This window comes from Vidua chalybeata, chromosome 4 (assembly GCF_026979565.1).
Source record: "Vidua chalybeata isolate OUT-0048 chromosome 4, bVidCha1 merged haplotype, whole genome shotgun sequence".
Classification (NCBI taxonomy): Eukaryota; Metazoa; Chordata; class Aves; order Passeriformes; family Viduidae; genus Vidua; species Vidua chalybeata.
The window spans coordinates 21,765,026-21,792,480 of record NC_071533.1 but is presented as its reverse complement, the minus strand read 5'-3'; the positions used below and the strand labels follow the sequence as shown (position 1 = coordinate 21,792,480).

Here is a 27,455-nt window from a genome sequence, read left to right as displayed (position 1 = left end):
TTTTTTACTTCTAACCCAAAAGTTTTATTTTCATAAAATTTAAAGCAGTATCTTTTTAAACAATCAAAATAATAATAATAACAATAATAATAATAACAATAATAATAATAAAATAATAAGTGGCTTTCATGGAAAGCAACATGCATTATCTTAAACCAGTTACTAAAACTGTATTTCCCCATGTAAACAAGGGCAGACAAGCCTCTTCAATCTTGCATGTCAAAATTCAGGTGATTTTTTTCAATGGATAGTCTCCTCAAAAACTCACAGCTGCTCTTAAGTGTGACTCCTCCATTCAAGGTACTTAGCAAAGACTTCTGATACATCTTCAGGACTTCTGCCTGCACAAGAAAGTCCATTTCCAGGGGCCTCCACCCGCACTGCCTCTGGCAGAGTCAGAGTTTAATGTCCTGGGACTCTGACATTTTGGCAAGTGTTTTCTTGACACGCAGGGCTGTGAGCCGGGAGGCAGGGCTGTGAGCCCAGCACTCCATCATCAGCTTCCCCATCTGCCGTAGGCACTGCGGAGAGAAGTAGGAGAGAAATTCCCACCAGGGTCAGTGCAACAGCAATGCTGAAAAACGGAAGGGAAAAAGTCTTTTCTAAGGGCAGTGCAGACCCTGAAAGGCATTACAGAAAAACACCAACAGCACTGCCCAGACCAGCCAAACATGTTTCATGTAAATTAGCACAGATTTTTATAAATGCATTTTTGGTAATACACAAACACTATGTAGTAACAAATTGACCTTTTATTGCTGGAATGCCTGGAGTGGGATTACCAAGGATGATAACCAATTAATCAAGAGCAGCTATTGCAATAAACCTCCTCAATCCTTGATATGTGTGGTAGCAGACCAAACACCGAGTGCCACCACACAAAAGCCCTTTTGGGAATTAGTACTCCTTCCTCCAGTGTTTCCAGCCCCAGTCTGAAGGCTCAGAGGGATTTGGCTAGGGAGAGGATGAGCCAGGTGAGTTTTGGTTAGATCTTCAAACACTGGCTGTTGCACAAGACCTCAAGCAGCCCAGGGAGGTTGTTTTTTTCCCTCACACGCACAAATCTCATGCCACCTAACTCTTTCATCTCCCTACAGACTATTCATCTACATGCTGCTATTCCCGAACAGCAGCACGAGTGGTAAATATCCTCCTCCCTCAAAATGATGCAGAATTGGGTCAATCTCACTCACTAACTCTGATTAAAAGCACAGACTGCATGCTAAGAGGGATGGGAGGTACCTCATCACTGCTCCATCTGTTGGGAAACGAGGGGCGTAGTCTCTTGATGCACACGATCTCCCGCATGTCCTCGTATGAGGGGTCGCTAGGCACGAGGTCGTAGTATGGAAGCTGGTATTCCTCAACTATTCCTGAAAGAAGCAATTAGTTGTCTTTCACTTGCAGAAAAACTTCCACTCCCCTCTTCCCCTCTCATTTTATAACAGATTGGCCATACTGTCTAACAGTTGAGTGTACTGCCCCTAAAAAGGACTAGAAGTTTATTCCACAGTCAAGTTCCAATGTAACAATTGCTGTGTAAAGACTGGCCAGGTATCTTAATCCAAAAGTGCAGTAACTTGCCAAGTGAGACAGTTTCTACAACTGCTGTCCAGTCCAGAAATATCCAGTAAGTTCTCACAGAAAGAGCTATTAGTGTGGGGTCTGTATCAGAGTAATCTGAGAGATAATCTCTTCCTTATCAGTGGACCTGGAAAATACTAAAGGACATTTCTGTGCCTTTTCAGAACATGGCAAGGTACCATTCTTTGTGCATAGCAACAATGACAAAAATATTACAGATTTCACCTCACAACACTGCAATGCATGCCATCAGCTTTTAAACACAGGGATCCTGCTGCTTATTGGCAACATTCAGCTTCTCTAGGGTGAGCATTCAGCAGGATTTAAAGACCCATAAGGTATGCTGAAGGTAGCAGAGACCCAAGAGAGACATGCTCTACTCTTACCACCAAACTGGCACAGAACTGCTACCAAGTCATATCTCTGCATTTAACTTTCTCAGTGGCAATAGAGAGGTACCAACATCCATCACTTCTGCACTGCACTGAGCTCTACATGCAGAAAGAGGGAAATGAAGCACATCACTGATATGACAATGATGTAATAAGTGCCACTTCCCTCTGGTGTTTTGCTACTTGTCTTGTAAACAGATTATTTATTTCAAAGAGTGGAACAGCAATCCCCAAATTGTTTGTCCTCCTCCTTTTATTTAACTCTTAACTAAACTAAGAAATCACTATTTTCTTTCTGCTAAATTAGCTGAACACCCCCACTCCAGCAGAAACGTGATGCCTTTAGAAAAGGTCCCCAAATGAGTTCCACACTTCCTCAATGCAGGCATCAACTGCCTTCAAATGAGCCATTAAAATACAGTCTAAATCTCTGCTGTTGAAATAGCACTGACTGATGCTTTAAAATAAGTTTCAGTAAGAGAACAGATACTAAGAGAGTTACCTGTATGGTTTACCCACTTTTGTTTATTACTGTAAAAACAATTACCCAGAGAAAAAGGTGTAATGGAAGGCTCGAGGTTCACTGACACAATTAAAAGTGATCTCCCAGCTCTTTACCTCCTGAAACACATCTCCTTGCTATCTCCCAAAGGATGAGTCCAAAACTGTACATATCAGCCATGATGTAGGACTGAAAGTGATTTCTATTCAAGCTTTCATCCAGCACCTCAGGAGGCATATAACGTTTTGTTCCTACACGGGTATTTGGAGGGATGTCTACCTCATTTGTATCACTAAAAGAAAAAGAAGGAGAAAAAAAGGACATCAAACATGCAGTAAAGTGGCTTGAAAATAAAGCAATTTAGATGGAAGAAGTAGTAAATCCACACCACATCCACTCTCAAACAAGGTCAAAAATAATGTATAATCTTAATGGAACAATTCTTGCAAGAAAAGCCTCTTAGTGTGAAGGCAACCCTCCTTAAAAGGCTGACCCGCCTGAGGCTATGTTAAGCATTCAAATGCAGAACCACAACGGAGATAAGACTCAACAGGGATGCTGTAACATTTGTGAGATTTCATTAGCATTAGCCCGAGCTCTAATGTTAGTGATAACAATCAAATCTTCATTAAACGCTGTTTTCTTAAAATACTCCACCACCTAAGGCTTCAGTCTCAGCAATTAATGGGGGATACTAAGTAGCTGGGGTAGTATCTCTTAGCTGTAGCAAATCAGATCTGCAAGACAGATTAATCTATTATGTTTTTGCATGCATTATGTTTGATCCCTTCCGACCTTTACACATCAAGATATGCAGACACAGAGAGATAAATGCATAAAAACATCTAAGCAAATGTGTGACACCTCACACATTGACCACAAGAGACAACATACAGGAAAAAAATTCCCATTAATTATGTGAATGGATTCTTGTTTTTCTTATTAACTCAGACTCAGCTACATCAGTTTCAATACATCTAAAAGTTTAATATATGGTATACATTCTGGTTTGCTTAAAAAGGTCTGTTTTCCATTCTTCACCTTCAAAATTTATGTATTTTAAATATGATGGATACAACAGAAGCTCACAGAATAATTGTATTTCTGTAGTTTTTTTCATGTACAGCAATTTTTTTCACCTTCTGATATGAAGAAAAGCTGAGTCTGTGATACAACCAGTCACCTACACAGTCCTTAAATCATACATATGCTAGTGGCACTACTGTACACCTCCAAGAATGTAACACAAATCCAGTGATCTGCACTATCTTGCAATATTTCAAATGAAATGGAAACAAATAATTTTACTAGAATCATTAGCTTCAGCAGAGCATACCCCTCCAAACTATATTCTGTTTCCTGTTGTTGCATGAGAAATGCTGTCTGAGGAAGGATCCAGTATGAAAACAAGCCAAGTGCATAATGTAAATTCCATCTGGAGTGTGAAAAATCCATATTTCACCTTCTTTTGCAGCAGCACTTGGTAATTCCTAGCTCTTCTTCATTCACAACTAAGCACTGTGCTGCTCTGTATTTGCCAGGTAAAGTACACCTGCAAAGGATGAATTTCTTCCCCAAAACTTTTTATTAGTGTTATTTTCAAGTAGTTGTTTTCTAGGCCTCTGTTCCTCAAAGTAAAAATATTCCTTTCTTGTCTCCTGAAGAAAGGTCAGGCTCATAAAGGAAATGCCTCACCAAGGAACCTGATAGGTAAGTGAACAGTAAGAAGAGAACATAAAAACTGCCTTTCCTTTCACTCTGAATAATTTCAGTTGAATATTTGTACAGAATTCCTGCATTTTTTTTTTAATACTCCAGAGAGTGCATGGTTTCAAAGCTGACCTGGAAAACGGAAACCTTCGGTCTATGTATTCTGGACAGATTTCTGTGTACAGAAAAGTCAGAAACTTCGGAACAAGCGCCTCCACCACCAGGACCACCGCTGAGAGCTCAGGCTCCTTTTGAACAGAGCTGTTAGAGAGCAATGTCTCCTTATGAATCCCAGGAGTGAGTAAGTTCTACTTGTCTGCTCATCTAGGTTGTTTAAACACACAACCATTTTTTAAAATCAAATTTAAAAGCCATTTCAAAAATCAAATCTGTACTTCGGCAATTTGATTTGTAGGAAATGAAACAAAAGGCAGCCCAATTGGGGTCCTTTTCCATAAATCCTAGTTAGCAACTCGTACAAATTATTAGTATTTTTCTCTCTATGTTGAGAGTGAATTTTCATGGGATCAGACAAGCTGAATGCTTCAGTTACTAGCTCAGTGATGTGACTTCAACCTGTCAGTGCTATGTCCTTTCATTGTGTGCCAGCAACACTGGGGCAGCTATGGAGGACTGAATGATGAAAACTGAACCTTTATACAAACATGGCTAGTGTGCTCAAATAATCAAAAAGTGACTATTTATACACCTGCATGAGATGCTGACATGACATTCTCCCCCACACAGGTAACCTCACACACAGATGAGCAGAGCCCAGGTGTGCACACACACTGCAGGTGCTTGCTCACACGTGCACACTCAATCAACAACTCAGGAAACTCTTGCACCTGTTTATTAACTTCTCCTCAGCCCCTCACTTCCACTCACCTGATAAATTTAACAGCCAAGCCCAAATCTGCTATACAGCAGGTGCCATTCTTTTTCACCAGGATATTCTTACTCTTTAGGTCACGGTGGGCAATAGCAGGTTTGCCCTGAGTACTGAAGATCTCAGTGTGCAGGTGGCACAAGCCACTGACAGAAGAGTAAGCCAGTTTCAGCATGGCTTTTGTGTCCAAGGTAGTAGATTTTAGGTAATCATAAAGTGAGCCATTCTCATGGTAGTCAGTGATAAGATACAGCTGGGTCCAAGATCCTGTACCTTTAATATCTGCAGCAATGAATCCTTCAAAAAGAATAAGAAAAGGATATTTTCAAATTAATACTTCTCATGGGTTTTGTTTTTTTGACTGCTCAGAACTCTGGACTGTCATCCATTTCAGTAGTTTTGTTTTAAAAACGTATTTAATTCCTTTCATCCTACTTCCATACAACTGTGCCTCATCTCTAGCCTTAAATGTACTTTCAGAAGCCCAGATATGGATATACCATTGGCTGAAATAGACATGTTTTGTTTGGAATAACAACCCCCAAATCCCATTATTTTTTAACTTTTATTTATGTTTCAGTAATCCTTTAAACAACTTCCATTTGAAAAGCACAGGGTGGCTAATTGCAGAGCACAGAGGGAAACAAAGTACATCGTAAAGGACATCAGATAACAGCAAATACAAAATTGCTAATCTTAAAAACCTGTTCACTATCAAGTAATTCTTTCACTTCACTCACCAAGAATATTTTCATGCCTCATCAGAACAGTCTGGTAGATTTCTGTTTCTCTGAACCAGCTGGCCTCCTCTGTAGTAAAAAACACTTTCACTGCTACCTTTTCTCCACGCCACTTTCCCATCCAGACTTCTCCATAGCGACCTTTTCCAATCTGCTTCACCATTTGAATCTGTTTTGCAATGGTCCTTTGAACCTGTGAAATGCCAAGGCAGATCTTACACCTTGCTCAGTGGAAATCTCTGTATTCACCTCCCTCCTCCTGTGTCTGCTTCCCACACAGCCAGCCCAGAAGAGAATGGAATATGTAGCCATTGTGACATGGATTTCAGCAACCCTCCACAATTGCAGATGGTCCCATTTTCTCCAGGACACACTGCTGCTGAGGACATTCCCACCACTAGAAAGAAGCCTTTCCATGCATACTCAAGATATACTGTGGTCTCTCAAGAAACTACATTAGTCAGTGTAAAGGAAATGTTTGTCCCTGCACCTTGAATTTTTTTTTTATTTTTCTGCGGGATGTAGTGCTTGGTGGAAATTTTTTTATTATTTTTGGGAAAGTTTTGACAGAAAACACTCCTGGTCACCTCAATGCAGTCCAAATTCCAAAGGGGTAGGTAACACATTTTCATTGATATAGGGATGTTTCTTACACAGTCAACACTGCTGAGACTCAAGACTTGGGCTCACAAGAGTCAAAAGCCTATTGGAGCTCCAAAATTAGCAGAATTACAAAATTACCTTTTTCTTTTTTTTAGGATGGTACTTCCTATCACCTTCCTTGAAATTGTCATGCCTAATTATTTCAAAATATACATTTGGTGTTAGGAACCTCAACCACTACTTACAGAGTTAAAACACACATGCCTGCATTAATTTAAATAATCATAACTACATATTAATAAAAAGCAATTTACCCCTCAAAATATTTGAAGGAACAGCTTTCCAGTGTCTGTGCCAGCTTTGTCAGTGGCTGTACTGTGAGCTAAGAGTAAAATCATGGGTATTGCAAGATCAATGTCCACAGCAGCATTGCAGATACTCTTCACAAGGATAACAGACTGCCTCTACATTTAGCAAGCTTTTACAGTCACAAAAAATCTTGCACAAATGGAGACTTATAATCTCATCAGATTCGAGCGTGTCTGCAGATCATGTCTTTCTAAAAGTTCACAAATAAAAATGCGAGTGAATGCTGCAACACAATTCACATGGCTGACTCTGCCTCAGCTTCATATAACAGGAGATTTAAAATGTCACCCTCTTGTGCTACAGCATTGCCTGTTCAATCCACAGCTAATGTATTTTTGTCTGGTAGGATTTGGTAAGATTTTGAAAGAATATTGCTGCCAATATGACGAGATTTTCATCTGGCCCAAGCAATTGGCAAAATCTGGAAAAGTTCAAATTTGTAGCCTTCTTGCTCTGTTTTGCCATCATCTAGATGCACACCTCCAGTAGTTTATTGCAGCAAGTGAATCTAACTGCTCTAACTGAATCCCTATGAAGTCATGTTCATTTAATGAAATCAAAAAGATTTTTGCAATCTTGGCTGACAGAAATGAGCGAAACTTGATTTTTTAAAATCATTTGCTTCCTTTGTTATGCTTGGGAGGTCCAGTGGAAACCACCAGTTTGGGAATGCCAGGCAGGACTGCTATGAATGTACCATGAATGTGCCTCCAAAGACAAACTCAAAACCTATTAGGTCAGGTCTATCATTTATTTTTTAAATGAACCACTGGTTTTCATACTGAACAATTTTAAGAAGCAAAACATACAGTGGTATTTATGCAAAGCTATTTCAAATATCCCAGTTTTCTTCTTTTGTCGTTTAAACAGAATTCCATTTTCCAGCCCTGCACTGTACTATTAGATGTTCAGGATGGTAGCTTCAGTGACATTATTTTTAATTAACGTCAATGAAAGCCAACAATAGAGATTAAAATTGATTTATCTTTTATACTCTCATATAGTGATTGAACAATAGTTATATTACATTGGAATTTTGCTGTAACATTTTGTAATGTAATTTTAGCATTGTTGCTTTCTATTTTGCCCATTTTAAAAATGCATCCTGGACAATAATGTAGTTACATCAAATAACTTAATTTGTGTAAATATATGTAATGGCATCAAAGTACATGCAATTACAATACTTAATGATGAAAAGTTCCTTATTAAATTACATTAAGAAAATGAAAAACACATTTCTGTTATGGGTTTTCAGGCGGCAGAATATTATGTGAAAGGCCTTAACCTGGTTTCGTCTTGCTAGAACTGGTCAAGTGATTTCCTAGGAACAATTTATTTTATTTTCAGGAATTCAGCTCCTTCTTGAATCATAAACCAATTATGATTTCTAAAACAAATAGGTTCATCAAAATTGTTGGCTGAACTGATTTCATAAGCATGCTGAATGATGTGCTCGTGTGAGTTATTTACACTGAGCTGGGCTGGGGGTTTCTTATTTCTTTTATATCTGTATATTTTGCTACTTGAGCTCTGTAAGCAGTCAGGTAAGGTTACATGACCTTATCTTTCATCTCCCTGAGTGGAAACAATCCAATTACCAACTATTTCTACTTTCCTAGCATTCACCTAAACGTGTTCAGTTACTGCAGATGAAAATTTAGACAGACCAACCTTTTGTAAATTTAATATTTTGAACGGAGAATTCATACCTATGGCTCGGATGCAGTCCCTTGAAAAGCAAAGTTCATTGGAAGGGAAATTATGAAAAAAATGTGAGAAGGTAGAGACCAAATTGTAGTTCAGCAATCTCTTCAGACAGACCATTTTGCAGCATTTGACCTGCAGCAAACTCTTCTGTCAGAGGTACAGACAAGTCAGGAGAAAGAACACTTGCTGAATGTCATACTGACAAATTCTTGGTTAATACTAGTTTTGGGTATAATATTTGTATCCATTAGAATAAATGTTCTATACAGAAGAAAAACATTACTGGTTAGCATAAGGTGACATTTTGCATTAAATTTGCATGTTACTTTCCTGAAATTACAGCCCTGGATGTTTCAGTCTTTGCATAAGAAACAAGGTTAAAAATAAGCTTTTGCACAAGAAAGACCAGAGCATTACTGCCAGGCACCTTGCATACACTTGTTTCAAGCGTGGGCCCAGAGGTATCACTCTGTGCATTTCTGGTGAGCTCACAGTGGTTCTAGCTGTCTGGGAAATGCAGCAAACATCTATTTCCAAGTGCAAGATCCATTTTCTTCTCTTCCACCCAAAATCACTACTTATAACAACAATTGTATGTGTTTTTTGTAAGCAAGGGGGAGATGGGGGGGGAGAGTTCCTGGAGGAAAAACACTTGGTCCGTGGCTGCAAAGTCTCCAAGCTTGAGAGAAGTGAACTGAGAGAAGACTGGATGGTTTCTGCCTCATAGAGCAGTGGCACAGCTCTGAGAGGTGCTGAGCAGTGCCCTAGCTGGGATGTCACCTTGGCCATTACAGCAGCTAAGTAGCAGGAGATGGTTTTCCCATCCACTACAAGAGCAGACCTGGGGACAGCACTGAGACCACAGATCCCTCCTTCAAACTGCTCACTGGGACAGAGGAAGGCATAAAAAACAAGCAGTCATAACCAGCATTGCTCCAGCATTTTTAGGATCCTGGGATGAAGGACTGAGCCATGCAGCTGTGAGGTGCCCCAGGGCACCTGCTACCCACATGGGGAAACACATCTTCTCAGAGATGTACAACCAAGTTCCTTGTATTTGTTCTAAATTATTTAATTTTTAATGTCATTGGAACAAGTGAAGATGAAGACCTTGATGTGGCAGGTGTTATGCAAAAAAAAAAAAAAAAAAAAAAAAAAAAAAAAAAAAAAAAAAAAAAAAAAAAAAAAAAAAAAAAAAAAAAAAAAAAAAAAAAAAAAAAAAAAAAAAAAAAAAAACCACAAAACAACCAAACCCCAAAGCAAAAAAAGGAAGAATCCCTCACAATTACATCAACTGGAAACTTGTTATGAATGGTCCTAAACTGCACACAAGATCTCTCCCTTTCCATTGGCCAGAAGAATCTCAAATTAGCAAACCAAAACCACTACAGGGTGCTAGGACACTGGCATGGGATAGGACAGAGCCTGTTGCTTCATTTTTAAGGAAATATAAAACTTCCCATTTAATGTCTTCTTCAGGGTGTTTAAAAAATATGTGTGGGCAAAAACCAGACAGATAGTACATGGTACTTGGAAGCTGGACTACACCTGCAGTAGTAGCATCAATACAAACTAATAGGTTTGGAAGACAGGAGGGATGCATCCACTCAGATAAATGAAAATGAAATCTTCCAGTTTCTCAGAGGCACTTATTTTAAATATGTAACTAGCTTTTTTACCAATTCTTTTCTACCACTGATGATCCCCAGAAAAAAAATCTCCTGGTGAACAGCACTATATTGCCACAGAACATTCTGCCTTTTCAGCAGGCTTAGTAATCCTGGAGGCTGTTCAGAAATAATCATAAACTCCATCCCTGTGCCTTTAACCTTTGAGATTGCCATAGCACAAGGAAAAAAAAAAATCCCCCTTGACTTCGTAAAGCAAAGTGAAGCCTACAAATAAAAAGGTTCCAAGTTTGACAAGTTACAGTTCCCCTTAGAAAAAGGCAATGCGTCAGCGTTTGAAATCCTATTGTGCCTTGCGCATACAAAGGAAGAAAACATGATCAGTGGGCCAGGTGCTGTCCTATACACTGGAGTAAACCCTCATCTACTTCCATGAGCTCTCTTAGCCTATACTTACCCTATGGTATCCAAAATAAGAAATGAACTGGGGTACAAAAATAACCCAAACCTTTTTTGTCTTAGTTCACATGAAAAAAAAAAAAACTGCTTCTAAAGCAGCTGTTCTCCAGTTTAAATCCTTGTCATTTCTTATAGAAGAAAAAAAAAAAACCTAAAACAAGAACTGAGGACATGTAAATTTTCTTGTGCCTCTTCTCCCTCTACAGATTTTTGCCTTTAAAATGTGCATTAAAATAATATTGCTTCCTTACCAGGAGAGGGAGCCCGGAACCGCTCCCTGTGCTCTGGGACTGCTCGATCAAATCCTTCAGGGACTCTCCAGGGGGAATGTAGGTCTCATCCTGCTCCAGCCCAATGCTGTAGTGGGGCCTCGTCTCTTGGCGTTTGTATCTGATGTTTTACACAAAACTAAATGAGTTTTGAATACAACGCACACATGTGCAATGAATAACACACATGTCCTTCACATTTCCTTCATTTATATACTAACAGATTTCTCTGCTTCCCTGAGGAATACACTGGACTCGCTGGCCAAAATTTTTTATTTTATTTTTAGCAACTGTTTTCATCATTGGAATTCTAAGTATAACACTCACAGGCCATGCAGTCTGGGGTAAATTTGCAAAGCAACCAAATGTTTTCCTTTCAGAAACTTAAATATGTCTAAAACACTGACCAAGTAACTAACTTTATTTTACTGTCTGCAGTGCATTTTCAGGAGCCAGAGGAAGTAAGATCATGGAATCTGGGACTATGTAAAAAATGTGTCAGATTATTAAAATGTAAAGTATGTAGATGATGTTAACATTCTAGACACATTTACTGACATTCCTGTACTGTCTTCTTTTGTTATGATCAGGTCTCCATCACATAAACAAATTTAGAAGTCTTAGATATACTTCCCTTACAAAAATTTCCTTATAAAATTTGTCCTTTAGCCTTCTCAGTAATGAATAATCTGTGCTTCTACCTGAATGGCTTTTAAGGATGTTGAGTGAAAGATTCTGTATGAAATACATCACACAGTATACCTGTGAACAGCGTGAATAAAACACACTTTTTTTTTTTCTCATTATAAAATTACAGTTTCTAATTTCTTTTCTTTAAGGTCCACTTCTATTTTTTTTCAATTTCCTAAATTTATAAGAAGATAAATGTTGGCAGGAACATTAACAAGCTGCCAAAATATTTCTTATTTACCTGAAGTAGCAGAATATGATGATAAGCACCAGAAGGATGCTGCAAACAGTCACTGAGATCAGCAAGGCCTTGTGGTGAACGTTTCCTTCAGCAAAGTCTGGGGTTAAAAAAGGAGAAAGTTGGAAAATTTAGAAAGGGAGACGGTATGAAGTCAATGTCAGAAGTGCATTGAGCACAAGATCATTTCCACTCTTTCCTCATAATTCCTGTACAGGATACCCCTGGATTCCCCAGCATTTTGTGGGCTTGCTCTTTGACCCTCACTGACCAGGACAGAACTGACATTTCCAAAAGCCTATTTGTTTTCTCAGTCCTCACTCAGGCAAAATATTGCCATGATTTGCAATTCCCTGATTGTCTCTGAATGAAAAATCAGTCAAGACCCATAGTTCTGGGTCTTAACCTGAGTGATCAGCCAGGAAATGCAAGAATTACTGCCTTTTTTAAACACTCAGATTAAGTAGCATCGTAATGAGTAGATTAAAAAAAAAAAAAAAAACAAAACAAAACAAAAAAATAAAACCCAAAAAAACCACACAAAAAATCCCCAAAAACAACAGCAGACCATTCAACCTGCAACAAGGCAGGCCATGAGAGGCCTTGAAAGTGTATTATTTCCACCATTACAAAACAATTTGTCTCTTAGATCCTGTTTTAAACATTTAAGCAAGGACTTTCTTCTCCATCTGCTCTATAGCAGCCCTGTGTGCCAGCAAGTCCCTCCTATGCTGGTGGGCAAAACTATCCTTCCAGCAGCTTTTCTGCAAAACACATTGAAAATAAAATGTGTCAAGTAACTTGTAGAAAATGCTGTTGCATAAAAGCTATTAAAATGTTTCAGTCAACTTTTGTACAGGAGACTCGTATTCTCCTTTAAAGTATAACATTCATCTCCAAATTTGAATTCTCAGCTCAGGCAAGCAAGTCTGACCTTCATGCATGCTTCTTTGCTGAAAAACAAAGACATCCAGCTCTATTCTTTTTTAAACCTCCCCTGCCACTCAGACTCTCAAAATGATAGTATTTCAGCCTGTACATACACAAACCACCCTTCCAAAAACATGGGATAATGCAAATGAGGGACGTGTTTTCTGAAGCACTTCCAGTTTTGCTGCCTTGCATCCTTCACTCCAATGCCTGACATATCGGAGAATGCAAGAAATCTATCCTTATTGACTGGACCTGGAACGATGTTATTATGTTTCAGATTTACAAGGGTAATGAGACCAGGAGATTCCTAAGGGACTCTTAGTTTACTCTCAGACTCTTTTATTTTAAAGATCCAGTTTTTTGGTTTGGTTTTTTTTTTGTTGTTGTTTTTTTTGTTTTTTTTGTTTTTTTTTTTGGCTCCTGAACAATTTCTTTCCTTCCCCTTTCCCTACAAACAGAGATTACCTACCAACACACCTCCCGATCACACTGGTCATGTTTTAACCTGCCATTACCTGCTCTGGGAGCACTGACAATGTAAACATTCAGGACATGGCTAATGCCTCTGAAAGGGGACACTGACACGATGTCTATCAGGAAAACCCTCAAAGCCCATCCTTCTGCCTGCCACAGCAGATTTATCCCTGGCCTGCCATTCCAAGTGGGCTGTGGGTCGAAACCAAGAGCCCACCAGGGAATCCAGAGCTCTTGTGAAGGCGATGGCAGCTGGGCAGGGCTGAGGGCTCTGATTTGTGCTTTGTAAGCAGCCTGTGTCAGCACCACCTCCTTCTAAAATGTGTGGGTTCTAACGGTTTCAGATGTGTCAGCCCATCAGATGAATAAGCAGAGCACAGAGACCATAAAGCGGCATTCCATACCTGGGAGAAACCCGGATAGCCACCCACAGCAAGGGTTCTCCCACTTCACAGAGTACAGCAGGATGGAAGCTGAGCTTCTGTGCTTATCAGTAATGAAAGCTGATGTCAAACGGAGAGGGAACAATTCAGATCTTAGATTTGTGTCTGCTAGATGTTAAAGCCATGGAAATCTGCATTTTTGTAGACACAGTATTGCCCATGAAGCTGTTCATGCTGTCTGTGCATGTACAAGAGTATCTACATTTGGAGAGGGATGATAAGCATGCTGAAATCTTGAATCAAATTCCCACAATTTTTAGGGTTTAAGTGATCCAAACCTTTTCTAATGGGCTTGTGCCATTCAGAAAAGTAAAGAAATGCAGTTTGGTTCTCCCAGAGGCCAGAAGGCATTTTGGAAGTACTGTGTAGCTCTCAGATGAACTTCAGGCTCCAACACTGCAAAATTTTTTGGGTACCCAAATGCAATTATGTGAAGCAAGTGTAAGGAAAGCATGAAAGACATAAAGGAATGTGTCCTGATCTTCTTGCTGGGAGCAGGAAACAAGACCTTGACCATATGCAGAGCTAACCCTCTTGTGGTGGGTGGTGTCCCCCATGCCAACAGTGGCACAGCTTTAGCAGTGGTTCACTGTGCACAGCACAGGCATGCAACTGGCTCTCACAGGAGGGGAGAGTAAGTTCCATATGCCTTTCTATTTATTTGGCTATTTGAGAGGCAATACTGATGGTAAGTGAGCTATTGTCCTACCTTTCAAACACTTCCTGTGTTTTTAAAGCATTTTGGCAGGATTTCATTTGCTGCCTAACTTGAGAACTTCATAAACCTGCTGGTGTGTGTGTGAACAACACAAGATTAAATGCAAGCCCCCATCCTTATATCAGTAATGTCTGTTTGTTCTGCTGCACTGAGCCAGGCTGCATTTCTTCTCCTGCTCCTCCAGCCCAGGCTGTTCTGCACAGAGCAGCAGGACAAACCTCCCTTTCCCTGCACTATTTGACCAGGAGGAGGGATGGGGCAGCTCAGCTGTGAGTCTTCCTTGAGACTTGCTTGTGGGCTCTGTGGTGGGTCCCGGTCAGTGCCAGTTTATGTGATGGAGGTACTCTGCCCTTTAAAAAGTCCAGGGCTGTGTTTTTTACTGCTGTGTTACTTGGACTGCAAGGTGCCAAGCAGCAGGGTTATGAGAATAAGCAGCAGCTTCCACAGAGGCAGCAGTGAGCGATTACCGGGAGCATGGTGTGGGAAGTGCAAAACAAACACACGGTAGGTTTGGGAGGCTTCTTCACATACCTTGGCTGGCTGATAACAGTGAAGTCCATCAAAAGCACATTAACAGTTCCATGTTGTAAGAAAACAGTGGTGCAGGCTGGTGACAGCAGGGAGTTCAGCAAGACCAAGCTGCCTCTCTGTTTTTTTCCTGCAATTTCCCCCTCCTCCACCACTCGTTTCACTCACTCTCATCAGCGGGACCACGCTGAGGAGTGCATTGAAAATGCCACCCAGAAGGTTCAGAAGTCAGCATATCAAAGGGAGAGAGAGGAGGTTCTCCTCCCACCCCAAGTCCCTCCAGCTCAGAATGTTACAGCTATCCAAGTAAAAATGGCAGTGAAATCTGAGGCGTGGAGACTGTGTGCACACATCAAACCCCATCATTCCTCCAATCATTCCCTTGCCCATTCATCACTAGCTATACAGGCAGGGAGCCAGACACGGTGGCACCACCACTTCTGCTTATATAGGCTCTAAATCAGTAAAGACATATTTCTCCTTTTGACTGGTCTCAGCCTGCGCTTTCGCTGGGATTTCCAGGAATATCTTTTATTGTTTAAAGCAGAGGTGTTATATCAGACCCAATTATGACTTTCATTTCCTTAATAAGAGAGCTGGCACAAGGATTTAATGGTTTCTCTGGGATATTTTATCCTGCTAGCTGTGTACCAAGATGAGCTCAAAAGTTAGGCTTAGCTGCTGTTTCTTTCATCTTACTTAACAAGTCTTGCTTTGACCAGTGTTCATTTTTCTAGCTCTCATTTTCATGCATGTGGTCCTCCTTTCTTTCCAGCGGGGAGAGGAAAAGGATAGGGCGTGGCATAAATCTTGCCTTGCAGCACATGCCAGGCCTGGAAAAGCACTTAGAGAACACAAGTCACTTGCCTTTGTAGCTGTTACCTTGGTGCATAGGTCAATTTTCAGTTCAACAGCCTCTGACCTGCAGTTGCATGCTCTCCCTAGACTTTGTTTCCCATGAGGTATCACCTCAGATGTGAGTTCATCAGAAGCCAAATTTCTGTTTGTTTTTTACATGCTGAAGAGCATGCGTATCTTTCATGGAACCCTGAAGGGCAGAAGGTTATTCCAAGAAGCTTGTTTTTAAGTTCACCTCTCTTTCTCTGTACTTACAGTTTATGTTAAATTTGATATACAATTCTAACATTACTCAGACAGCCAGAGCCTAATCTAAATGCTTCCAGTAGAAACAATAATCACAGCCACAGTGCTGGGCACTGGCAGTAGCATGTATTTGTAGACAGTACTTTTACCTATTCGCAGTGAGGGCCTGTGGTTCAAACTATGGCTTTTCTTTTTCCCTGAGGTTTCATACAGCAGCAACAAATTAAAACAGGACTGGCACTGAGAATGGCATATTAAGATAAGGCTTTAATAAAGGTGGTGACTTCAGCCCTGTTCAGCCAAATTTATTCAAGCGGCTCCTGAAATGCATTTCTACAAAGCACTTTCAGGATGCTGCTAGTATGAGAGCTTGTTTAAAAAAAAAAAAAAAAGCTTTTGAGTATGTTGAGTGACCACATCACCTTTTGTCTGTCATGCTAAAATAGTCAACTTTGCAACACAGAACAGATAGAACCCTGCTGTAGCTCTCTGAAATTTTTCTTGTAAAAAATATTCTCTTTGCCACCATGGTTCCCAAGCTATACTCTATTTACCTATGTCCTATATACACACAGGACAAACCCAACATTGATCCAAACAACTTCTGCCACTACCAAAAGCTTGGTTCATTGCTTTCTTTATAAGTAGCAGATAGCATTGCCAAATAACTAAAATCTTAATAGATGGAGGCCTAGTGTTAGACTGATTCAGTATTTTTAAGTAGTCCTAATGTAGAATAAACTCAGTGTCCAAGACTGAGCACCAAGATGTTTCCTATTACCATCCGAGTAGCAGGTGCAGCTGGACAGTTTTCCTTATCTCCTGTTAATAGGCCCATCAATGTCTTGCCACATGACTCAGAGATAACACTCTCCAAGAGCCAGTTCTGTTTAACAGGTGATTAAGAACACACCTTGTGACTCAAAATAACATCAGCCCATTGTGAGATGCTCCGCCCAGGGGGAGAAGCTAGGCATTCCCACCTGGATAAATCCAGGAATTTCTAGACAGAAAAGCAGCTTTTCCACAGGTTTCCGAGAAGACACAGCAACCACATCTGCCACTCCAATTTGGACTGCTACCAGCACGCTGGCCAAAGGGGTGTCAGGTTGTATTCTGATTTTCTCAGTGGTCTTCCTTTTGTATCACTGCATGTATTTTTGTCTTCTTTTTTTCTTTTCCCAATAAATTGTATTTCTGACTTGGAGTCTCTCACTGGTTTTGCTTTCAAACCAGAACGCTCAGCTAGTAGCAAGAAGAAATCATGGCAGTGTTTTCCAAACTGATATTTAACGAAAGACTAAGTAAGTGTGAACAAATATTGACTGCGTTTTGGAGCTTCTCTCTCAGTCCAAAGAACTTTTTAAAACTAAATAAACCAACAAAGTAGTACATAACTCTTCTGTTGGAAGTCAGAATTTTATGAGGTTTCACTGCCTTAATGCCTTGCTAGTAAACAGTGAAGTATTTACATACTACTCTCCAAAGGCCTGACTCTGCAGCCCATCTGTGCAGACTTTCACAGGCCTGAAGGGAACAGGCTACATGAGTAAAAGCTTTCTCTGAGCATGCATTCGTGTAAGTATCTGCTGTTGGTGAAATTAAGAGTGCATCTGTGCACCGATCTGGATCTTCAACACAGAACACCACGATTATAAATTCTTCTGCAACCCTGAACTGACTCGATGCTGACTACCACAATTCCCGCCGATGCCAAGAGTTTATTATGGATGAATTTACACTTACTCAGGAATACACTTCTGTAAAATTTATTTTGAACACCCAGACAAAAATAGTTTTACCAGCTTTCAGAAAGTTGATGTTTAAACAAACAAAAATGCTAAAACCTTGTCTCAGCATCTAGTAAATTAACACATGCCCATTTGCTCTCCAATAATTTATTTTTTTTAAAAATTGTGTGAGTTCTTACCCTACATTCTTTTCTCAGCTACATTGTTCACATAAAAAATACAGTTTAATGAGTCATTATTGTCCTAGTGCTGGATGACCAGGTCTTGCAAATAAGAAAAACTTACAGACTTGTGTCAGCTTGAACTGACCAATGTGTGTGGAGTTATGAATGAGAGCAATGCATGTTACAGGGACTGGAGAGAGGATTCCATTTTATTATCAGGCTAAAAAAATACACAGCAAGAGTCATCCTCTGCCATGTCCAGCCTAGGTCTTTGAGATGATCTCTGATAGCTCAGCAGGTCTGTGCTAGGACAGCATCATGTGACTAATGCATCTCATGTTTGCTGCATGTGTGCAACAGAAATTATAGCAAGCATCAGCACCATTCCACACACATCCTATAGGAATGGAGAAATACTGTTTAATGCCATTTATCTCTCTAGTCACATGCCTTCAGATAGGGGTGCTTCAGTCTGTGCTCTATTTTTCCCTAAGGTACAAGGACCAACAGCGGGAAAAGATCAGCTTAGGACTGGATTTTGTTCCCTTACCTCGATTCTTCAGTGGTGGCAGTGTAGGGTGAAGGTGTCTGTTACAGTAATCTTTGCCTGTGCAACATTCAATAGATCTTCTTTGGTGTGGAATAGGAGTGTCCTGCAATAAGCAATTTAGACAGAAAGCAAGTCATTACCCGTGTTGTAAATAGACACTGTCATTCTGGCACTTGAAAGATGTGCTTGCTAGCTGGACTGCAATCTGCTACAGATTCCTAGGATGAGTGGAGTAAGGATTTCTGCCAACCAGTGTATCCAGCAATATCTCATCCAGGTAATTAAGACATTATTTTGCTCCAAACTTACTCCTGTTGGTGCCTTAATGCTGCAGAAGGGACTGACTTTCTGTAATGGTGCAAGTCAGAAGTGTGAAAGCCACATACATCCATCAGCTAAACCAAAAAATGAGTTAATATGGGTATCCAAAACAGGTTAGCCAGGATAATACAGGAATTGCTGCATGGACTAATTTAGCTGCAGCTTCTGGTCTTGTGGGAAGCTGGATAAAATATCCTCCATTAGCCATAATGATTAAACCATTCCTGTACTCATCTAAAACCATTTTAAGGTTAACGTGAGGAAAGGCAACCACCTTAGAACCACCTTGCTCCATTTTCCATGCCCCTTCCATTCCTGCAGTGATACTTGTTTTCCATCAGGTGATCACTGTACTTGACGAGAATATCTGGCAGCAAAAATCCCAAAACAATGTGCAACTGCATGTAAGATGCAGATGTTACTGCAGTCCATCACATAATATCCTAACTAACTTTAGCTAGCATGGAGATTTGCAGTGTTAAGACTGCAATTCTCTAAATCCAAACTTCCTCTAAGTGGGAATGTTACTAGTAGCAGCAGTGCCAAAACCAAAAACATGAGTTATTATTAGGAGGATCTATAGTACCATCTTTTGGGGATATAAATGCACTCCCCTCAGTAAGCAACTATCTGCCAAAGGAAAAGTGGAAAACACGGACACAGCAATGTCTGTTGATTGCACTTTAATTGAAATCTATCAAAAATTCAAGTGACACAGTGGCTGAAAATGCTTCCTCACCCGACACTGGAAGTCTGAGCCCTCTAATCCAAGACATCCCTTGGTGACTAAATGTCCACCGGACTCATCCTCTTCTATTATGGTGAAGCAGTAGCCATCAGTGCTGCAGATTGAAAAGAATGAATCAGGAAAAGGCATTGAAATGTGAAAAGTGGAAAATATGATGTTGAATATTGTCCTAAACTTTGCTCCTTGCCAGGCAGATCTGCCATTCACAAATGGACACACTGGGGCTTCTGCAGACCAGCTCCTGCACACACGAAGGAGGCTCTGCCTCAGAGCTGTGCACTTACCTTTGCAACATTTCACAGCCTAAACCCCAAAAACAAACACACCAGCTGTCTGCCTGTGGTCATTAGTGTGTTAGGACTTTGGAAACCTATACAATGCAAGCTTCAATGCCACACAAGGTCTGCCCTGAGTGCGGGAACAAGGCACCGATACTTGCACCATGGTACAGACCTGAAGAAAGAAACATTTCTGAAATACTAAATGTAAAATATTATCAAGAGTGATTTGTGATTCCTGTTTTAACCATATTATGAACTGCAACGCTCCTGTGTATGAGTCCTTGAGTTACCATCAACACCCTTCATAGATGTTTACTTGGGTTATAAGCCTGAAGTGATCCATAAGGCTTCTGTTTACAGGAATGTGCACGAGGGAAGGCAAGTATACTAACAGATGGCTAGATGGTGCTGGTGATAAATGTCCTTCCTTGATGAGGGTCAAATGCCTGAATGCTATGGAAAAAGGGAGTGGAGGGCATGGAAAGGGTGGCTGCATTTTATTGAAACTGCTGTACCTTAAGTTCTCAGCACTCTGACGGGGATATGTAATGTGTAAGGAAAAAAAAAACTGACTTGCAGGAAGAAGATCCAAAAATAAAGAAGAAACTCTTCAAAACATTTAAGTCACAGAAAAATAAAATATTCTGTTATTTGCTCAGGAAAATAACACTGGCTATTATGTGCAATGAGTATTTTTCAGAAGAGAAGAAACAAACTCAGTTAAAACAAGGAAATAAAAAGAAAAAAGGATTAGAAAACTTAAATACAGCAAAATTTCAGATGATTTGCTCCTTACTTGAATGAAACAAGAGTCTAAAGAGCACCAGCAGCAAAGGCAATGAAGATGTAGGAAACAAGAGCCACAGTTACACATTTAAGAGACAAACACAATTTGTAAGTATTAGCTACACAACTGAGAGATACTGCAGAGGATCACATCGAATATTTTCTGCAGCATATTTTTATATTAGTGGGGCAAGGTCTAGCCATGGTAAACTTATTACTTCAAATAATAATCTAGCATGGGTTACTGACTTCTGGATCTGAAAAGTAACCAATTGCACATTACAAATTACTTTCTCAGGGAAGCCAGCAATAGGAGTGAGGCAAAGGAGACAGTAACCCTTCTGGGCAACAACCACCTTGATGTCATTGCTTGAGCTGAAAAGATAGGAACAATAGGATTGCCAAGAGAGACTTTAAGGAATCCATTAGAGTAGAATATTATATTAGATTAGATTTTATTTGTTTGCATGGTGCCTTTGATTCAAAATAATGAGTAAGTTTAACCCAGGGGACAGAGCAACAAAACAATAAATTGCTATCAAGTGATACACAAAAATGGACTCCAGAGCTAACAGGCCCCAGCAAAAAACCTAAAACTCTTGGTTCACCAAAGAAAAGTGGGAGAAGAAAAAGTCAAATTGTTTCCAAAAGGGAGAAAAAGAAAAGAAACTCAGCTGTTTTAATTCTGTTTTTCTGACTTGTCATATGGGACTCTGATTCTTAGCTCACTTATGAAAATTAAAGTCAGACTCCTCATGCACTTTAGTCCCTCTAAAAATTTTACTCCAAATTTAAAAAGAAAAAATTAGATTGGGTAGAGCAAAACAAAGAAGTTATAGAGCTCCAACAATAAGTCTAAACCACACTCTTTACAGATGTTAGAATAATGAAGGAAAAGCGAGAGGAAAAAATAGCATTGCTGAGCAGAATAAACACTGCTGCTGCTTGCTTCTACCTTTAAGGAAAAAAAAAAAAACAAACCAAACCAAACAACAAAAAGTTTTCATCTTTCATGCAATGTAAGAACTCAGTATCTTTTTGAGAATTTCTGAGGTGCTTGGGTGAGAGAAAGAAGGGACTCTTCTGAAAAGAAAGATCTCCTACCTGTTTCCCCCCTCTCACCCCTGACCTGTTCTCCTTGTTTCACAGGATGTCAGATGGACCACACACTCCAAGAAAAAGGGCAGGGCACACCCCTGCTGTTTTATTGATTACCCTACCTCACACCTAACTAGGGTAGAAATGGATCTTACTAATATAGCCAGTAAGAAACAAGTCAGAGATGTGTGCGCAGCCTCAAATTTTATGCTTATTTTGGTGACTTCAGAAAGAGTACATCTGTACATCGCTGATACTTGCAAAGCAGTATGAAAAACCTATTCTCCACTTCCTAGAAAAAAAAATTGTAGTCTAGAACTCTTATTTTCTTAGCCTCTACAATGTGAATTCTAATTTTGTGTCACTTGACTCAGCAAATGGTGTGTAAAGAAGGAACTCAATGTGCATACAACTGGATACATCTGGGTCCATATCCAGTAACCTCTTCCTCTGAAGCACCATCTCATTAGAGTATGGTGCAGGGGAGTGATTAAATGCACTTTGGATGTGATCACTTTGGATCTGTGCATATGCACAGATTTGCTGTGTCACATATTTGCCAAGACTGAATTCTTACAGCCAAGTCAAATGCCAGGAAAATAAAGGGAGTTAATAGCAAAACACTGACTGACACTGATATAGAAGCTGCTGCTACAATTACAGATTGCCACAAAGAAAGCAGGGATCTTAATTCAGACCTTTCCTAAATGTCACAAGAGAGAAACCAAGGCCAACAGCTTTGCATCTTCTCACACAGATGTCCCCACTGGCCAGCAGCCATTTCTCACAGAAGATGTGATTCCTCAGCTACCAAAACCTGCCTGCTGGAGACTTCCCACCCGGCTCTGTGAGTGTGTGACACAGTCAGGAATGCAACACATAACTTCGAAAAGCAACATCTTTCCCTCATTCAATGCCTATCACAAAGAGACAGGTAACTTTCATAATTTGATTAAAAGATCCCTTATCTTTAATTAGATTTCAAATGAGTCCATACAAGTATTATTACTTTTTTCCACTCCTCCTCTTTATATTCCTCATTTTGATACCAGAAAGAGCAAGAGCGTATTTTCACTTCCATCCAAAGCAACATGACAAGTCTCTGCACTCTTTTTAAAATTATTTAAAAACTTCCTGGATAAAGGAGGGAATTTCAAAATAAGTATAAACATTAAAATATTGAAAGGCTAACATTTAAGATCTCACCATAGCTCCTTTATCTGAAAATGTTCAGCTTTTCCCTAAAAATTAAAGTTGATTAAAACAAAAGTTGTCTGAACTCAGTGCTTGGGCCACTGCCAAAGTCTTTTTTTTTCTACATACCAAATTACAAAGAAAATTCAACCATATCATCTGGAGAACACGTGAATGAAAATAACATCACTCAAGTGAGTTATCACTTTTGGTAACACTGAAAAAGCAACTTAATTATTTTATTGCTTTAGATAACCAAAGACACAGTCGGGCAGAAATACAATCTTGAAGGCTACACATAGGAACTTAAAACTTTATCAGCCCAATCTTTAAAACTGTCAGCATTTATTTGTGCATGAAAATAGAGTGTGACAAGGCACCTAATTAGCCTGTGCCTTTACTGCAATCCCATTACAGTCAAAGCCTATTAATTGTAACAACACGTTTTAAAATATGCAATTAATTATGATCAGACACAACTGTCCGTGCATTCACTTTGAACACAGAAAACTTAAATGGAACAGTAAAACAAGGTCCTGGTTGTGTTCAAAGCAGCTTTGACCTTCTTTACTGAAAGCCTTTTATGAATCGCACAGATGTTCAAAAAGAAGGATAAAGTTTCAACATGCAGCAGTTTAACACGCCCTTTGCAAGCAGAGGATTGTGAGCCTTCGCCAAAGGTTTTATCTGTCAGGATCTTGAGTGCACTAGTATTTTTCAACTGCCCAGAGTGGCCCCACTTGTGACTCCTCTTTTCCCCTACCCAGAGCCCCTGAGCAGTGGTACAGGAGTGCCTGTCTCCAGCCATGGGAAGGGCTATTGAAGGAGCTTTCTCTGCCCACTGTGTTCAAATATCCATGGGGAAATCAGGTCCTGGTGAGTGAGGATATCAGCCTCAGCTCCTGGCTTGGTCCCCTTTTGCTACACCTTGGCATTAACCCTCCCTTGATGAGCTCACCCTGCAGTGGGTCTTCCAAAACTTCACTGTGCCCACGGACTGCCCCATTTTTTAAAGCACACTCTAACTAGAGCTATGGCTTTTCTGCTTAGATAGAAAAGCATTCTGCCATTTAGGCTACAGTGTTATCCTTAGCTCTCTGAAGTATTGTTGGACTTAAACTGCATAAGTATAAAGAAAGGGAAATTCTGTATAGGAACACAGCAGGCTGTTGGAGGATTTGATATAGATGTGGTTAAAGAATATTGGCTTTAAAATTTCTACAAATACAATTAGAGAGAGGATTTTAAATGGCCACCAGATGTCCTCATTTTTATATAAACATTCAGACCCCTGAATGGTACTATGGGCCAGATATATACTTTAAAGCTGAATACCTGTGGTAGCAGATAAAAATTTTCATGTGAGATGACAGACTGGTTTTAGGAGAAAATTTTAATGGTGATTGCAATAAGACTAGCTATTCTATTCTGAGAGTTTTCATTTAAACAAAGCTGGAAATGCTTTTGCATTGAACTTTCAGAGGTTCTTGCTCCTAGGCTCATAAAATGCTTCACTGCTTTAGCAAGAACCCTGGTAAGGACAGTGGCTGATGCTCTCCAGAGCCCAAGTCCTGGCTGTGGATGTATTCAGTGAATTTCCTGGGTGTCAGAGCATTTCCAGGCCCTTGGGTGCCCCAGAACACACTGGCTCATTCCTGTTGGGCTGGCAGGTCCAAACTCTGAAGGTCCAAGAACAGCCCAAAGCTTAACAGATTGACAGAGCTGATAAGAGGTTTGATTTTTATTTTTTTCTTAAAAAATATAAAATGCAAAAGGCTTTTAGTGGCTACATCTGTGGCAAGCAGATAATTAATGCAATAACTTTTAATCTGAAGGATTCAATTTATTCTTCAGACAAACACTGCCACTGACATTTCTTGACCTTCAAAATGGGGAAACTGCCTTTATAGTGATACTCAGTGATTACCCGAGCGCTTTAAAATTGTGCCAACACTCATTCACACAGGATAAAATATGAAAGTTACCGCCTGACTAGCAGGATGATCCCAAAACTCAGAGGAAATTTATAATCCCTGCTAACCTGGTTGTCTGTACTCAAATCTTTTGAAACTTTGTCTCTATCCAGCCAACTAACCAGATACCTAATAATCAGCTAACCAGACACCTAATAACCACTCTTTCCAAACAGAAGGCTCAGGATCTTATTTTCTCTGTAATCCATAACTCCAGCTATGTAGTAGGGAATTTTAAAAGGCAATTATTACACTAACAGTTAAACACATGCAGGGAAAACATGGGGTGCTGAGTCCTTCACACCTCACTGCAGCTCTCACACCAAGGCAGTGGGAGCCATAGCAATGATCACTATAATGAACATGATTACTGCTGACAAGCCATGAAGGCAGCACATTTAAATTAATTTGTTTTATATTACTCCAAACTACTCAGCAATTTTTCACTTATGCTGTTGCTCACTGGGCAAGTGGCAAGGTGGGTACTGCTCAGATGACAGCACAGGGCAGGAGAGAAGAGTTGATCTAAAGCAAATCTCCTGACTGTTCCAGGAAACTCCTGACTGTGCAGAAAAGTGATTAATATTTGATGGATAAATTCCAGCTTCAATTATTATTTTGATGTCTAAATTGGAAAAAATCATCCTGGCAATAAAGCAGAACATTCAAGCCTGAAGCCTTTAAGGATTATGAGGACAAAAGGGGTTAGAATTCTGTATTTTGTTACCACTAAACTGCCTATTCTTGGGCATTAACACCTAAAAAAAAGTTTGACATTTGACACTGTAAAGGAGACTCTGAAGAGAGTTTCTTTAAGGTACTGCAGTGAGGGAAAATGCACAAATCCATTCTAACAGGACATTCACTCATAGTTCCATGAAAAATACTTCATGTCAATGATGCCTACAAAGAGACATGCAAAAGCAGGGCTACCCAGCTGGGGGATAAACCTTGTTCAGTCAGTTCCTCAACATTGATCCTTTTGTGCTTCCTAATTCAAGGATTTAAAAGTCATCTGCAAATTCCCTGTTGCTGTGTGTGTGAGACAGCACATAGGAAAGCTGTGGCTCTTGCTGGGCAGGAACAGCAAACAGCTGATTCACACTGCAGGGGATCAGCAAATTAGTATCAGAGTGGGGTTTTATAGCTTTTTAAACTGACTGTCATGTGAGAGCAGTTAGGTCTAACTCCTGGCTTGAGCATGGGCTTGTAGGAAGAGATTAGAAAGGGGAAATGGTATTTACAGCTGTCACCAAAACTTTGGTAAGTTTTAGTAGGAAACTGCAGGCTGAGAAGAATAAAGTCAGGCTGCAAACCCACACTGAAAAATCCAACAAAGCAATCGGTACCTTCAGGAACCTTAGGCTTTCTCCATTTCTCTTTTAAATACACTGCCTTGAAGAACTGACACAATGTTAAGACAATCTCACCTCAGACAGCACTGCATCTCCAGCTGGGCTCACATCTGTGCCCTGCTTTGATGCTTCTCTGACTCCCACAGCTCCACCAGGCTATTGGCTGAGAGTTGGTATCTCCAGTATCCCACCTGCTCTAGCCAAGCAGAGAAGTTTAAATCCCTCATATGAAACATGAAGAGCTCAGCCCAACTTTGCTGCAGCTAAAGCAAACTGTACCTGCACCTCAAGCCAAGACAGAGGTTCATTCAACCTTCACTCAAGGGCAGTTTTATGTGTCCAGCAAGAGCTGCTTTTGGGTTAGGGGAACAGCAGCTTGGTCCTCCCACAGGTACCCTCAGTCACCTCTGCTTGCTTCAGCCAGTGCAACATAGACTAGTGCTGAGCCTTCAAGCAGATTGTGCACATCCGGGCCTGCCTCTCCCCCGGGAGCCAAAAGGTCCTGAGAAAGCAGAATCTAACCCAAATGAGAAATCTGTAGTACTCTAAGCCCAAAATTAAACAGAAGGCTACAGCTAGTAGACAAAAATACTCAACACTTCACCTCAATATAGTTTTCCTTTTAGCTTGGAAATAAAAAAAAAACCCAAAACCCAAAGCCTTAAGGACCTACACATACAACTGCTGCAGACACAAACAAAGACCAGGGTTCTTATAAATAGTATTCTATTGAGAGTGATTATAAATTTATAAACATTTATTGACATTTCAATATATCTCCATTAGGTCTCCTCTCATTAACTGTATGTTCCTTTAAAAACAAAGTTCAACCTTCAGAATATTCCATATGCAATGCATTAAAACAAGTATTATCTAAAATAATAAATATGTGTATGCCCTAACAAAACAAAACAAGAAACAACAATCATGCAGCTGATATCTAGGTAAAAATTACTTCAGATTTTTAGACACAGTGAAAACCAACTCATTCACATATCACTGCTTAAACAAAAACTGTGACATCCAACTTGGGATTGCTGAGCTGCCACAAGTATGTTTTGCCATGTATCATCAATCACCAGATATCTGTCCCACAAACCTGCAGGTGTTGTTGACCGAGTCCTCGGGGCAGTGGTGGTGGCACTGGCAGGACAGCTTCTTCTGAGGAGGAGCAGGGGCCATACTCTCACCATCTTTCCTGGTCTCCATGCTCAGCTTGCCAGAACTTCGCAAGGCCATGTTGTTTAGAAA

The 27,455-nt window shown here is 40.1% G+C and overlaps 1 protein-coding gene across 1 annotated transcript; it reads right to left on the bottom strand.

Annotated features, from left to right (window-relative positions):
- On the bottom strand, window positions 1-27,455 carry BMPR1B (bone morphogenetic protein receptor type 1B). Its single transcript, XM_053940378.1, has 10 exons — window positions 27,304-27,455; window positions 19,509-19,611; window positions 18,449-18,551; window positions 11,787-11,883; window positions 10,838-10,976; window positions 5,818-6,010; window positions 5,077-5,374; window positions 2,595-2,770; window positions 1,243-1,373; window positions 1-521 (listed from the first exon to the last, which is right to left on the bottom strand). The coding sequence occupies exons 1-10, from the start codon at window positions 27,441-27,443 to the stop codon at window positions 396-398; spliced, it is 1,506 nt and encodes a 501-aa protein (XP_053796353.1). The 5' UTR covers window positions 27,444-27,455; the 3' UTR covers window positions 1-395.